Below are 14904 nucleotides of genomic sequence, written 5' to 3'. Positions count from 1 at the left end.
GAATAAAACTATTTGAAAAAGTCTTTCAATTAGATCTTGAAGGAGCTGTAAAATGTGATTTGTTTACAAAAAGTATCACTGTGAATGCTGTAATTAATATACAATCTAGTTTTTTATTTCAGATCATCGGTTGTGATGCTCTTGGTGTATGTTTTTGCACAATTTAGTATATGTGTAAACAATTGATATGGTTGCATGTATTTATAATGAGGACAATGTTTTGGACATTCTCATGAGTATGAATAGCACAGAGGTATAGCAGATGTAAGCATGAAAATTTCTCAAAAGTTAAAACGTACTGGGTACAGGATTTTGCTCAATTTCATTTTAGCATCTGTGACGGGTATTTTTTCCCTCTTTGCAACAAGTTTTTATTTTTATCTATTGCAATTATTATCTAGTCGTAATCTATTCTTTTTATGTAATGTTAAGTTTTTAATTATATATTGTTATGTATGTTTTTGCACAACGGACTTCTCAATTTTGGGTCTGTGACCCCTTTTGAACAGCGATAAAATGAATAAATTGTCATGAATATTATTGATATTTATGATATGGAGGAGGACAGGAGAAGAAAGAACACAAAATAGAATAAAACTATTTGAAAAAGTCTTTCCATTAGATCTTAAAGTAGCTGTAAAATGTGCTTTGTTTACAAAAAGTATCACTGTGAATGCTGTAATTAATATACAATCTACTTTTTATTTCAGATCATCGGTTGTGATGATCCTAGTGTATGTTTTTATACAATTTAGTATATGTGTAAACAACTGATATGGTTGCATGTATTTATAATGAGGACAATGTTTTGGACATTTTTGGATAGATGCCATGACTACTCTGCTATAACGTATGACACGGAGGTGTAGCAGATGTCATGAAAATAAACAAACCAGAGATGGTCAATTCTTCCCAGAGAAATGTTTTTATCAGGGAATGATTGTGTAAATGAGAAAAACGTACCTGGGTACAGTTTTTTCCTGAGTTTCATTTCAGCCTCTGTGACCGGTATTCTTTTGTCCTTCGCCTTTTCGTTTCCTTTGTCTGGACCCATCGTTGCGACGGCCTCCCCGAGATCTGTAATAAAATTACGGGATGAAGTGCCATCGTCTGATTCTGGGACGGCGTCGGCCCTGGGTTGAAAATGGATTTTAATCGATGGGAGCAGCGGGACGGCCGGGGAAATCAATAGTCGAAACCGCCTCCGGGGCTCGTCTCACTACTCCGCCGATTTACCTTGTGACACATCAGAAGGAGCTGGGCTCGCGACTGGCGAATCTCCGGCGACCGACGACATCTCGCCAACTGGAAAAAAAGAAAAGCGGTGAAAACGCTTGGCGGCTAATTGGCCGTCCTGGGCGCGTTCTCGGGGGAAAAGGGTGCCGGACGGGAACGGGTTGACAATAAACAAAAAATCAAAAAAAAGGGCGAGTCAAAAATCAGAATGAGAATCAACAAGAAGCGGTCGCGGCCTAGTCCTCGCCACGGCCGACCTGTGCTCGGCGCTCGGACCGACTTTTTCCCGAAGGCCCGCCGAAAAAAAACCGCCCCTCGAGGCACGATTCGAAAAACTACGGGCGAATTGTCGAAAATGGACAACGCGGACACAGACCCATTTCTCAAAAACATCAAAAGCATCAGGGATTGAAAAGATTCACGTTTTCACTTACAAATCGTTTTCTTTCTTGTTGAAAATCTCTTTTGATGCCAGGAAACGCTTTAGAGAACTCTCTCCTTGACGGCCGCTGACGCCATCTTTGATCCTTGGATGCAGCTAACGTCATGAACTTATGGTGACCCGCCAAATTCGTACTGCCAGGGCCTGGAAGGTAATTATTAAAACAGTTGTCCTCTCCTTCTGACACGACAAAACTGGGCATTTTCTTTTTTTAAATCACTTTTCGCCTTTCTATACCCTCAAAAATTAACTGTAATTCTTACCCATTCTATTCTCAAGAAATGATGTTTGTAGATCGACCTGCAGATAATCAATGTAGAGTTCAAATCTTCTTTAAGGTCTTTACTAGGTGAAAGAAAGACAAAAGTGTCGGGATCACCAAGCTTTCGGCAACATTATGTTGCCATCATCAGGGCCTATTTATTAAGAAAAAATATACATAATTAATATAAATTTAACAATCAACAATTAAAACAATAATGCATACTTTCCCAAGAGAGAAGAGAAAAAAATTCTCATCGGAAAAAAATAATGTAAAAGTGCTTTGGTTTAGGTTATGAAGCACCATATATAACTGAATGCTGGCCATGGGCTTCATAACCTAAACCAAAGCACTTTTACATTAGTTTTTTTCCGATGAGAATTTTTTTTTTTCTTCTCTCGGGAAAGTATGCATTGTTATTTTAATTGTTGATTGTTAAATTTATATTAATTATGTATATTTTTTCTTAATAAATAGGCCCTGATGATGGCAACAATGTTGCTGAAAGCTTGGTTATCCCGACATTTTTGTCTTTCTTTCACCTAGTAAAGACCTTAAAGAAAATTCTATTCTCGTTAATACACCAAATATCTACTACTTCCGCCATGGAATTAAAATTGGCCCCAAGACATCTTTTTTTTATGAGCAAAAAAATTCAAGGCAACCAATCCCTTTGACATTTGTGCCACTTCACAAACACGTTTAGACAAGCTTTCAATTTTGAAAACAATGTTATGATTAAAAAAAAAAAAAATTAGCTGCAGAGAAACGCAAATGCAAAATAATTCGGAGCAGCCATCAACCTTATATCGTTATATATATTTGTTTTATTATAAACAAATTAATCAGCTAAGAGACCAATTAGAGAGGATAAACTCAGTTCCTCTCAAGTCAAATCAAATCAAAAAGTTTTTTTTTTAGAGGCAAAAAACATTTTCCATACATTTTGCATAAAAGCCTGATGTTACAAGCTTACTTGGTTGGTGTGTTACGTAATTGGAACAAACTTTTTTTTTGTGTGATTCTACACTCCAAAATATCGGAAATGTATCCGCCACTTCTTGTATTGGCCCAGGTTTAAAAAAAAAATTTTTAAGTTATTTTTTTTAAATATTTTTATTTCACCTTTCTACTTGCGATATTATTTTGCAGCACTTTTTTTTTTTAAATGACCAAAAAATTTCTAAACCCTGAATAGTTTTCAAGTAAACAAACTCAAAATATTTTTCATTTTAGTACCTCTAGAAGACCCCTAAATATAAATTGTTATTTGAATTTAAATTGATAGACCATATATGTTTAGCGGTCATAATTGACCGCATTAATTATTCCTTTCATTTCAAGACGTCAGATAAAAAAAATAACTAACTGAATTAAATTGATAGATTTTTGACTCCTAAAATTTTTGAGCTACAATTCAAAAACGGCTGAAAGGATTTTAAAGGCAGTCAGACCATTTGAAAGAAGAGGAACGTAGCTTTTTAACCAAGTATGTATCACAAAATATATAAAACATTTCTATAAAAAAATACACAAAATTATTTGTCAGAAATTAACCTTTTTTTATTAATTGTTTTTGATTTTTTAATGGAACTAACTGTCAGATTTAAATTTTTGAAACATTTATAAAACACACTTGACAATTTCTTTAAAACAAATTATCGACCATGAAAATCGGTCCACTAGCTTTTAAGAAAAATTACGTTAAAATTTGGAGTAGGAATGTCAGCCATGCAGACAAAATTATCAGTCATAAAATTAATGTAGTCCACTAAAATCGGTATCTAAAGGATGCTCCAGATATGCGGGGTTCGCCAAATGCTGAGCAAAGGTTCGCCGAATCCCGATTAGTGGGGATGAGTGCTCGGTCGCACTTGCTTGGCTATTGTCGGTTTCCTTGGGCTTCAAATTGCATGAATATTCGTGGAGTAGTCAAACTCAAAGCACATTCGTTAATCAACTGTACTGTATGGATATCAACTGTAATTATCAATCAACAAGGCCATTAATTTTTTCAATATTAAACAATTCTATCTAATATAGATGTATTAATGAAAGAGAAAAGAAGTTTCCGTCGGTTAGGAATGGATTGGCTCAATGTAATAGTATTGGAGTTCCTCGATCTGTACCAAGCTGAACTAACAATTTCGAATGCTTCTCTTCCGAATCACAACATTCGGAATGAGGTTTTCAGTTCTTGGAAACGGATCAAAAGTAAAAGAGGCAACAGTAGTCTGTGACTGAGTTTGTAGCCGTTATACAAAACGGTAACCGCATTAGCTTCGCTGTTGTCCATCACGTTTGGTACTAAGTTGAAGACTCGCACGACACTTGGCAAATACGTATTTGTTACTGTTTCTGTACAAACTGGTTGGTTGTACGAACCCTGCATGTGTGTATAAAAAAATAGTATACATAAGCACACTATTGCACACGAGCATCTTGAGACTTGGAAAATATTCTGTGGTAATCGTCATTCAGGGAATACCGCATTTCTAGAGTGACATTAAGGATTTTATAATGCTAGAATCACGAATCTTACAATGAGGTCATTTTGACCATTTTCTGACCTACTTTGCTTACATAATGTTAAGTGCAAAAAAAAGCAGTATTTTGTTGATTTATATTTTTAAATTATACCAAATTAAAAATATTAATCCATGTATGTAACTGTATTAATTATTTCAATTAATTATACTTTTTATCTAAGGTCTTGGTTAAGATGAAAAAGCTAGTGTCACGAGTGGGATTCGAACCCACGACCTTCAGCTAAATTCGCCGCTGCTCTAAGCACTTGAGCTATCGTGACTTTGATACACCCGGACACCAACTCTTCCTCTCAACCTACAACCTTTCAAATTTTTCCTCTCTTTTCCATGTCAACTAAGACCTTAGATAAAGAGTATAATTAATTGAAATCAAATTAGAATATTCTACGTCGAAGAACATTTTTTTGTTTTTGTGTTAATCAATAATGCAATTAATACACCAAAATAATAATTTAATTGTGACTAAAATTATATTTTGAAAAAAGCTTTATCAGTCCGATTAAGTCAATTTATTAAGAATTCCCTTAAGTCTATGTACAATTAATACGTTTCCGGCAGACTGTTGTAATCCATTGCTTTGTCATTTTTTTCCAGATCTGACGCATCATATAGGAAATCTCAAAAATATTAATGAAAATTAAGAAATTGTTTAGAAATAGTATTCCCGATTAATCGATTTTACTGTTTTAATTCATTCTGATAAAAAATAGTTTTTATGCTCTTGGGGGCAAAACTGGATAACTTAAAAAACAACTTTTTGGATTACAATTTTAAAGTTAGACCTTTGATACAAATTCAATTTTTGTAGTAACTTTTTTTTTTTTTATTGTGGTTATATTTCATCAAATCCAATGTAGATTTCATTATGAAGAGGTTTTTTTAAATTTATTTAATTTTATCATGACTTTTTAATGTTTATGACATTATGCACCAAGGGTTATCTAATTTTTAACATGGATTTAAATATCGAGTACAAGTAAACTTTTAGAAATATATCAGTGGAAATAACAAGACAGACCATTAAACAAATAGGTAGTAAAAAACATATTTTTATTGCATCTAAACTTTCATTAGGGCATAGATAAATACACTTACTTTATTGCAGTATAAAAGCAGCATACAAATAGACAAGTAAAATTATCAACATTTTGATGTAACTTTTCGATATACATATATAGACTCATTGCATTTTTTTTAAAAATGGTATCCTTCTTGATTTAATAATTTATACAGTCTGTCAGGTCTAAAGACTATTGGAATATGGATTTAACTTATTTGGCCAAAATTAGACTTGTCCAATTTTGCCCTAAGGTGCAGAAGTAAAAGTATTTGCCTAAAAATCATTTAACGACTTTAATCGTGAAAATTTGGTTGTTACTGATCACTCTGGTCTGCCTATCCTCACTGCAATGTTAGATTTGGAATATGGTTGGTAATAATGAAAATCCAAGTTTATTTTATACAGAGAAATTTTACAGATTAGATTATGTTTAATTTTTGCCAATTGTCCTTTTAAGATAAACCTCCAATTTGCAAAGATGTAGAAACTATGTTGTACTAGCAAAGATGTTGTACATTATACACAATTGTGAAGTTTAGATGTACAATTTTATTGATTTAGCTTGTCAGCCTCAGGCACAATGTTGAAGAGCACTCCTTAGGAATTTTCAATTTTATGAATGTGTGCTGGCTGTAAAGTAAAATAGCTAAAATATATTCACTGGTTTAATTATTAGTTTTTATTAATATCCACAGTTGTATAATACTGTTTGTTGTATTTTGGAAGGTTGTTTCTAAAATACAATGAGGATAGTAAATGTTTTTGTAATTCGTTCTCAGTATTGGGTTGAAAAGCAAATATTTGTTTTCTTTGGACATTATTTTTGCTGTTTGTGTTCAATTGTGATAGCCATTCATTAGCCTTGAATATATCTTCATTTTTCCTTTTGCCATTGAAGTAATTTATGCTAAAATATGGTGGTATAAATTGGTTTTGTTTTGTTACAAAATTCTTTTTTTCAACATTCATACCGAAAGTTGAAATTGGTGGGTATCTTGGTTCAGCAGGAATTTGCGAGTTTTTTGTTGGCTTTCCTTGGAAAGTATCTAGACTATATCGTTGATATTCTGGCCCAACATTTTGTGAATTTCCTTCGTTATTTCTTACAAAAGCATAATATTCACTCAATGGCGGTTGTGACAAATAATCATTTTGCTTTCTGTTCTCATATATCTGTACTGGTATTAAAAAGAACTTTTCAAGATTATCAAAATGTACAGGCTTTGCTTCTTTAAATCTCTGTGAATCGGTTGATGTATTACGCATGTAAATATTAACTTGCAAATATATCGGTTTTGTTTCAGTATTGCTTCTCTCCGTGCTTGAATAGATGCTATTCAAAGCTGGTTTCCCTTCATTGATTCTCGGCTGGCAATTGTAACATTCACTGCAGTTCAAATCATATTTTTTATTTTGTACCCCTCCTGGCTTTGTATGACTGTAAAATCTATTAAAAAATGAATTGGTTTTATTCTTTTCTGTTTTGGTATTGTTTTTTGATGACTTTTGACTGGAAAAACGCCATTTGTGTGGGTGTTTATTCTGTGTTTCAAGCTCATTGTGAATCAACCTTTTTATTCCATGTGGACCTTGTATTTGGTGTAGAGAATAACTTGCAATAGGATTACTGTCTAAATTAAAATTTGAGGATGATCTTTTCTGGAAAAAAAATCAAATAGTTCAGCTAAAAATATTTTTCAAAATTAAACTTTGAGTAATTAAGATCATTAAGTATGCATGTTTAAGCTAATACTTTTTCTAAAGTTTAACAATTTTTACATTTATTATTATCAAGCTGGATCATTTCATCATGCTGCCCATCAGTGGGGCAGACCAAGAAAATTATAGTTTCACATATCTGATCTCAATAGTCTCAATTCTAAACGAATTCAAACTTATTAAAATATCTATTTTTTATAGGTACTGACTAAAGTACGTTTGTTAATATATTTGTGAATCTCTAGTTGACTACTGAACCGATTGGGTTTTGTTGTTATCAGGTTGTTCTGTAGTATCAAACTGATTTCTATATTGATACAGAGATGTATAAGCTCAAATTGTACAAAGTTGAACTTATTACTTCTCCCAGTTCACAAGCAATTCCAGCTGTTCTCAGGTGTTGGGTTGGCTGTCTGGGGTTGGATATATCCATCCAGCCGCTGAGATTGGATTCCAGGGGCCACCGACAGCTGGGCCATTTCAGCCCTCAATTCAATAATTTCCTAAATCCTAAATATTCCTATCACCCTTTACACTTATTGTGTAACAACTAACTTAATTGGGTGTCAATGGCGCATTCAATATTGCGCCATCTGCCTTCTCACACTACACATTTGTATCAATAAATGCATTCATTCTCGACAAAACTGGGCCAAAGCCCATGTATGTATCCGGCATGCAGAGAAAGGTTGCTCGATGTGTCCCACTTGATTGAAGGATGCAATTCCCTGGCTCCATACAGAATGTGCAAGAATGCCACACAATTTGAGAAATGTGCTGTCCCTGTTCTGATTCTTGGAGGAAACGGGGTTGTTCTATTGTATATAGTAATAATAGTTGTGTATAACTACTTTGTGTTGAGATTGAATGAATTTATTAGCATGAATGTATAATGTGAGAAGGTTCATAGTTGTCTAGCGTACCAAGTACCCACCGAACCTCAATTAGGTTAGTTGTATAATATGTGTAAATGTTGATGGTGGAATGTCGAGTACAACATCGACCCTCAGTTAGGTTAATTGTATAATATGTGTAAATGTTGATGGTGGAATGTCGAGTACAACATCGACCCTCAGTTAGGTTAATTGTATAATATGTGTAAATGTTGATGGTGGAATGTCGAGTACAACATCGACCCTCAGTTAGGTTAATTGTATAATATGTGTAAATGTTGATGGTGGAATGTTGAGTACAACATCGACCCTCAATTAGGTTAGTTGTATAATATGTGTAAAGGTTGATGGTGGAATATCGAGTACAACATTGACCCTCAGTTAGGTTAGTTGTATAATATGTGTAAAGGTTGATGGTGGAATATCGAGTACAACATTGACCCTCAGTTAGGTTAGTTGTATAATATGTGTAAAGGTTGATGGTGGAATATCGAGTACAACATTGACCCTCAATTAGATTAGTTGTATAATGTGTGTAAAGATTGATGGTAGAATATCGAGTACAACATTGACCCTCAGTTAGGTTAGTTGCATAATATGTGTAAATGTTGATAGTGGAATATCAAGTACCATATCGACCCTCAATTATTGACTGTTGACAGCACCTCCCACCCCCAGAGCCCAACCTCGGTAGATGGACGGTTAAAATTGAGGTCTGCCCCTGGACTGCCAACACCTATGGGGGGGGGGTGATTTTTGAGTCTGCCGGTAGTGAACTGTAAATAGCAAAACCGGGAATTGCTGGTGGTCTACAAGAAACAAATAGGCTCAACTCGGTACTTGTTTGTATGTATGTACATGTGTGGATTTGAGTCTATATAAATCCAAATCCAAATCAATATCCACTGGGCACATAAAATTATTAGTACTAGATAAAATAAAATATCCCTGTTTCCTGTAAGAATCAGAATAGGGAACAAAACAGGGGCTGCCTTGTTCAAACACAATTCTCATATCAGGTGGTATTCCTGCACACCCTCTATATGGAGCCAAGGAATTTCACCATATTATCAAACAATTGTGGAAAAAAGTAAAATATTTAAAGTTTACATTTCATTATAACAACTACTACTAACTTTTATTACTTATTAGAAAAAAATCAAATTTTTATATCTAAAAGTAAACAAAAACCATACTTATAATAATGGATGAATTGACTGATGACAGTTTTTAAATGTATTTTGAAGAAACATCTGTTCACTTCTTAAACCAATTTATAACAAAACAGAATAAAAATCCATTTCTAATATATTTTAATGTTTCATAGTATTATTTAAATATCAACTTACTATACTTCCTCGAGCTGCATCTGTGAATTCAAGAGACATGAAGAATTGAATGCTTAGAATAAAGAATTTGAGCCTACTGCCAAAATAAACGCTTTCACCGCATTTATAAAAAATGGTTAACTTTCTCCAAGCACTTACTTCATAAAACATTTTGAATGTTTCTTACAACCTACTGGTAGAAACGGTACATAAAGTATTTATTTGTACATTCCTTGCGGTTCCAAAAGTAGAAAAAAACTGTTTTTCTTTATTGGTACACTACAAACTATTCTTCTTATAAAAAAAAAATCAATTAAGAAAAAGACTGGTAATAATTTTATTGACAAGTCCTGAAAATAACAGAGCTAAATTTCGGTAAATTCATATAATTTAAGTTTTGTTAAACACTCATAAACTGAAAATCATCAGAACCAAAAATATAAAGTGTGTTACAAAAACACCGTATTTGATGGTGTAATTTGTGAGCTATTATTATTTAATCTCAGTGTTCCATAAATAATGCAAGTGTCTCAATCTCCTTACAAACTTGATTGTAAAACCATGAAATAAGAGTAAGATGTATTTAATATCTAGAAACAAAATCAAACATTAACATTTAATTTTTTTTTAAATTATAATTAGTAACATACATTAATCAATGTGTTATGGTTGAGCGGCGACCGTCCATGATAGTGTATCTTCATACCTTTGTTTGCCTGTCTAAGTGCCATATTGAGATATTTTCTCAAATGCGGGCTTTGCTTGTACCAAGGCAAATCATACAAACCGTCACATAGTTGGTAGCTCTGAAATTTAATCGAATATAGTATAAACTGTTTTAAAGCAAAGAACAGTCTTCAATTACCAGGGTCTCAACCCTTTGACCCAAAATGCAAGGAATTCCAGCTATGAGGAACATAAGGACAAGGCAGAATGCGTTGACTAGCATGGCACTGATGTCAGTGTTGATTTCCTGGAAAATTGAATGATAAAGAGAGGAATAAAAATGAAAACTGAATCGAGAAATGTAATAGGAAATTTAAGGAGATGCACAAACAAGCCAATATTGAGCATTTCGCTTTAAATACATTTAAACAATTTTGATAAACATATTCTGAATATTGCTCGTGAGTAAAGTATCTATTGAAATCTGAATGCATTGTAAATTGATATTAACAGAATTTTAATTTATGACACAGTATACACAACCAAAATATATAGGTTTGAAAGTGGTACTATTTTACCATAACACTAGCATACATAAGTAGACATACGCAGCCCGATGCCATTGTATTCTGCATGGCGAATGGAAATCCAAAGTACAAATTTATATTCTTGCCAATTCTATAACATCAGAAAGTGTAATTATCTGAATATATTAATTATACAGAAAATACATGGTCATCGAATACCTCAACAATTGGTTGTGTTCTTGTATGATTTCAATGAGTTCTTTTTCAGCCATTTTTTCCTCGGCTGTATCCCTTTCGTGTACCGATCTGTCATTGATTGTTCTGCCTAATTTTTTCATTCTTTCCAAAAGCACTGTAATACACAGCATATGATACATGGAGAAAATCAATATAAGAATTTGGTGGCCCATGCTCGAGAAAATCGAAGAACTGGTCCAAATTATGCTAGTCAAGCAAAGGGAGAAATATTCAAGACTGTGCATTTCTGTAATACTGATGAATCCTTCAAAAGGTTTGCCAGGAAGATATGGAGTCATTTCAATTTCTAAAATGAAGAAGAAGAAATCGACCACGATTGGCAAGGATGAGTAAAAGATCATAAAACTGATCATATTGAAGCTATAAATCTGGATCCATTTCCAGGTGAAATTTGTCACTTCATGCAGCATGCTGGCTGGTCTATTGAGCTCCTGCTTTTTCATCAACTCTTGTAGGTCATGCAGGACCGACAAACCCGTTTCATAATAGAAAAAAGTGTAGATGGATTGGACGTTTGTGATTGTTCCGATGACAGAGAAGAACATCACAATCCCGAGGCTTTTTTTCAATCCTGCAACGTAGCAGGAGATTATCGTCCCAATAGTGCCTAAGGTTTCCATCAAGTGCCTGAACAATATTAAATATCTAATTATTAAACGGTCGCTGCTATCATTCCTCATTCCGGCCAGCCTCATTATGGTCATCACCGATGACAAATCTTCTTTAAATATCATTTTTGTCTAACACTGAATATTCAAAATCAGTTCTGAAAGGGGATATTTGTAAAGAGTAGTTAGCACCTGGCTGAACTTATTCATAGACTACCAAAATTATAAGAAATAAAGAACAAGAAGTTTTTTTTAAATATTAGTCCTAAGGAGAAAGATAATTACAGAAAGTAATCAATGAATTAACAATGAACAAAAAGTGAGAAAGCCGTTCTTTTGTTTTCTGATTTCATAGCTAATTTGCATAAGTTAAGGTACTTTACTCACCAATACGATAATTACATGTATTTTATTTAAGTCTACAATCCATGATTGTAAAATATACAGGAATGTACATAAAAATAGATGATCACAATAAAAAAAAACTGGTTTCAGTAAATGGATTTTTTTTTTTTGGGGGGGTAATTATGAATCTCTGCAAGTAATCTCTGTTTACTGTGTATTGTGTGTGTGTGTTTGTTCGCTTTCAAAAGATGCACACAGCTTATTGTAAGAAAATTATACATTGTTTCTTAAAATGGTCATATACTTCAGTCCTTGAATATATGTGTGTCTCTAATGTACCAGGGAGAATTTGAAATTTTCCTGGATAAACATATTGACATTTGAATTTTGCTAATTTGTTTGATTCTGATCTCTAGATTCCATAGGAATACATCCATATGGATCTAATGATTACCACATATACTAATATCTTCCATTCAAGTAGAGATGTTGGAACTAATAGGTCATCCTTTTGAGGAGGTCACTTACATGTTTTTTCCATGTGAACTTCTTCTCGAGGTCCGAGATATATTGCTGTTACCTGTAGTATTGGTCACTCTTAAAGACTACTGGAACATGGTTTCAGAATGGTTAAAAGGAGTTGGTCTCTTGAGCCACCTTGCACACCATGACGAATATTGGTATACTGTGCAATCTTGATATTATCTAGAGCTCTTTGTTAAGCTTAATGCTTTTTATCAGATCTCAAAGCTTTGTTAAAAACTACTGTTTTATCCTTAGGCCTTGGTTTTCCTTTTCTACATGTAGGAAACTTAACCTGCATTGGCCTTCACACCAACTGAGGACATATTCTGCTATTTCTTCTTCTCCCTGTTAATATCTGCACAGGTTTGTTTCTGCTGATCCGAGTCTATACTATGCCTCTGGAGTCTGTAGTGTCCAGTTAGCTACTCTAGTGTCCAACTAAGTAGTTTTTAGTAGTTCTTCTGTTAGTTTCTAAACTTAAAAAGTTATAAACATTTTGCATGCCTCTCTTTGGAATACAATCGCATGGAACGAAGGACTTATTTTTAACCAATTGTCTGATAGATCTATGGTTTTGGCAATTTTGTATGGTGCTAAAGGGTTCAGGATATATGTCTTCATCGAACTTTCCTTGCTTAATTTGGTACCCAAACATGGATAATTTTATTGTTGTGTACAATGTCTGACAGCACCTTGATGCAATCCCAAATGGCTCTGGACTTGACTACTAATGAGGTGGTAGATGTCTTTAGCGTCATCTGGCTGTCCCGGAACTTTTTCTACCTGAAATTCCTCCCAAAGCTTTATTTGCTCCTTGTATGTAATTGGATTCTAAAATTAACTTGTAAATTTGGCTTTAGCCTGTCCTTGTACGAAGATATATTGTGTATATCTTGAGAAGATATATTGTAATGGCAGATTCAGTAGGACACCCAAGGCAGCACTAGAGGTCATTGTTATTGCCTCAGTTATGCCCACTGACTCTAAGCAGTACTGAGGATCCTGACTGTCTTTAGCTGTAATATCTTCATCCACCAAACCACGATAGGTTATTTTGGTCAAACAACTGTGTGTATGACCTTTGGATTTTGTCCCTGACTTTTCCCACAAAGGTGATTACTTCTACCAATGCAATTTTCACTCTTTGGGAAGGGAATTACAGTTCCATTTAGAACAAGTGGCTTAAATCTTCCTAGTGCCATTTTTGTGGTAAAGGGATCCACGCTAAGAAAAACCTTTGTGTTTATATTACCTAGTTTGGGGAAAAATGGCATCATTTCTTTCTTTAAGTAGCTAAAGACACTAATAATTTAAAATTTCTTGTGTTAAATTTATATTATCAGGTTTTTTTTATAATCAACAATGCCAGTAAACACTACAAAAAATGAGAGGAATGCCAATGTAGAGTTGGTACTTTGCCATATTCGTGTTTTACACTCAATTTAATTGCTTTCTTAAATTTTGACAAATTGTAAATGTTATCTTTTTATACAAATAAAGTTGTAAAAAAAAAATGTTTTACCGTTAAAAATGCATACGCAAGAAGACAGACACAGCCTGATATCATTATATTCTGCACTGCCAATGGAAATCCACAGTACAAATTAATATTGTGAGTTAATCTAAAATATAAGAAGAAAACCATAAAAAAAGCACTTTTTTTTTAAACATATATTTACCTCAATAGTAGCTTATGCTCTTGTATTAAGTGAATTAATTCTCTTACAGCAACTTTTTCATCAACTGTGTCTCTAAAATGCATAGATCTCAAGTCGATCTTTCTCTTTAGTTTTTTCATTTTCTCTAGCAGTACAGTAATCCCCAATGAATGATACGACAAGTAGATGGCAGGAACTGATTGGTTCCCTATGGCAGCCAGCATTCCGGACACGCTCCAATATATACTTGCAAAGCAAACACAAAAATACAATATTGTGTGCCGTTCTGTTCCAACAATGAATCCATTCAATGGCAACGGTGGTAAAAATGGAGCCACTTCGATTTTTAAAATGAAGAGAATGAATTCAACCAAAATTGGTGAGGACGAATACAAAATCATGAAAGCTATCAAGTTGAAGCTGTACATCTGAATCCATTTCCAGGTGAAATCTGTCTCATTGTGGAGCATGTCTTGCGTCCTGTCCAATTCCTGTATTTTCATCAGCATCTTAAGATCATGAAAGATCAACTTGCCTGTTTCATAGTTGTACAAAAAGTAAATTGACTGCACACAGGCGATAGTCCCGATGATAGAGTAGAACATCACCAAACCTATGTTGTTTTTCCATCCAGCCACGTAGCAAGAGATTGCGGTGCCGATGGTGAGTACAACTTCAAATATATGCCTAAACATTATTAAAAATCTTATTATGGGTTTGTCAGACTTGTCGTTCCTTATACTGGCCAATTTCATTAGGCTAACAATGGATGATAATTCTGGTTTAAATATCATTTTTTGATATATATTTATTGAACTATTTCAACAA

At 33.8% G+C, this 14904-nt stretch overlaps 3 protein-coding genes and 1 long non-coding RNA gene across 10 annotated transcripts in view; 1 reads left to right on the top strand and 3 right to left on the bottom strand.

Moving 5' to 3' along the window:
• The window catches only part of LOC106670416 (transcriptional regulator ATRX homolog), a 23807-nt gene extending 22054 nt beyond the window's left edge, over positions 1-1753 (bottom strand). For 3 of the 4 annotated variants that reach the window (XM_014400722.2, XM_014400721.2, XM_014400723.2), the window contains exons 1-2: positions 1237-1504; positions 964-1077 (exon numbers count right to left, since the gene is read on the bottom strand). In XM_014400722.2, the coding sequence (XP_014256208.1) occupies positions 964-1077; positions 1237-1297 (175 nt within the window). In that variant the 5' untranslated portion in view covers positions 1298-1504. Of the gene's footprint in view, positions 1-963; positions 1078-1236; positions 1505-1670 lie in introns of those variants that run through there. The other variant, XM_014400720.2, reaches the window with a different exon arrangement.
• LOC106670421 lies at positions 1585-14329 on the top strand. The gene is made up of 3 exons (XR_002910092.1): positions 1585-1829; positions 3326-3429; positions 14226-14329. It is a non-coding gene; the product is annotated as an uncharacterized LOC106670421 (long non-coding RNA).
• On the bottom strand, positions 5708-9750 carry LOC106670420. 3 transcript variants are annotated; one of them, XM_014400736.2, is made up of 3 exons: positions 9511-9750; positions 6521-7208; positions 5708-6456 (listed from the first exon to the last, which is right to left on the bottom strand). In XM_014400736.2, exons 1-3 carry the CDS (start codon positions 9658-9660, stop codon positions 6452-6454), a joined length of 843 nt encoding a protein of 280 aa, XP_014256222.1. In that variant the 5' UTR covers positions 9661-9750; the 3' UTR covers positions 5708-6451. The 3 variants fall into 3 exon arrangements, 2 of the variants coding, with proteins under 2 accessions (XP_014256222.1, XP_014256221.1); XR_001341076.2 differs by lacking the exon at positions 9511-9750 and adding an exon at positions 9358-9387 and having other exon boundaries at positions 5708-7208; XM_014400735.2 differs by having other exon boundaries at positions 5708-7208.
• On the bottom strand, positions 9850-14904 carry LOC106670419. 2 transcript variants are annotated; one of them, XM_014400733.2, is made up of 5 exons: positions 14098-14904; positions 13941-14040; positions 10355-10462; positions 10140-10295; positions 9850-10079 (listed from the first exon to the last, which is right to left on the bottom strand). In XM_014400733.2, exons 1-5 carry the CDS (start codon positions 14868-14870, stop codon positions 10029-10031), a joined length of 1188 nt encoding a protein of 395 aa, XP_014256219.1. In that variant the 5' UTR covers positions 14871-14904; the 3' UTR covers positions 9850-10028. The 2 variants fall into 2 exon arrangements, with proteins under 2 accessions (XP_014256219.1, XP_014256220.2); XM_014400734.2 differs by lacking the exons at positions 13941-14040; positions 14098-14904 and adding exons at positions 10734-10833; positions 10902-11663.

This window comes from Cimex lectularius, unplaced genomic scaffold (assembly GCF_000648675.2).
Source record: "Cimex lectularius strain Harlan isolate CLEC.00 unplaced genomic scaffold, Clec_2.1 scaffold103, whole genome shotgun sequence".
NCBI lineage: Eukaryota > Metazoa > Arthropoda > Insecta > Hemiptera > Cimicidae > Cimex > Cimex lectularius.
Note: the sequence above shows the minus strand (reverse complement) of the source record. Positions and strands in the feature narration are given on the sequence as shown.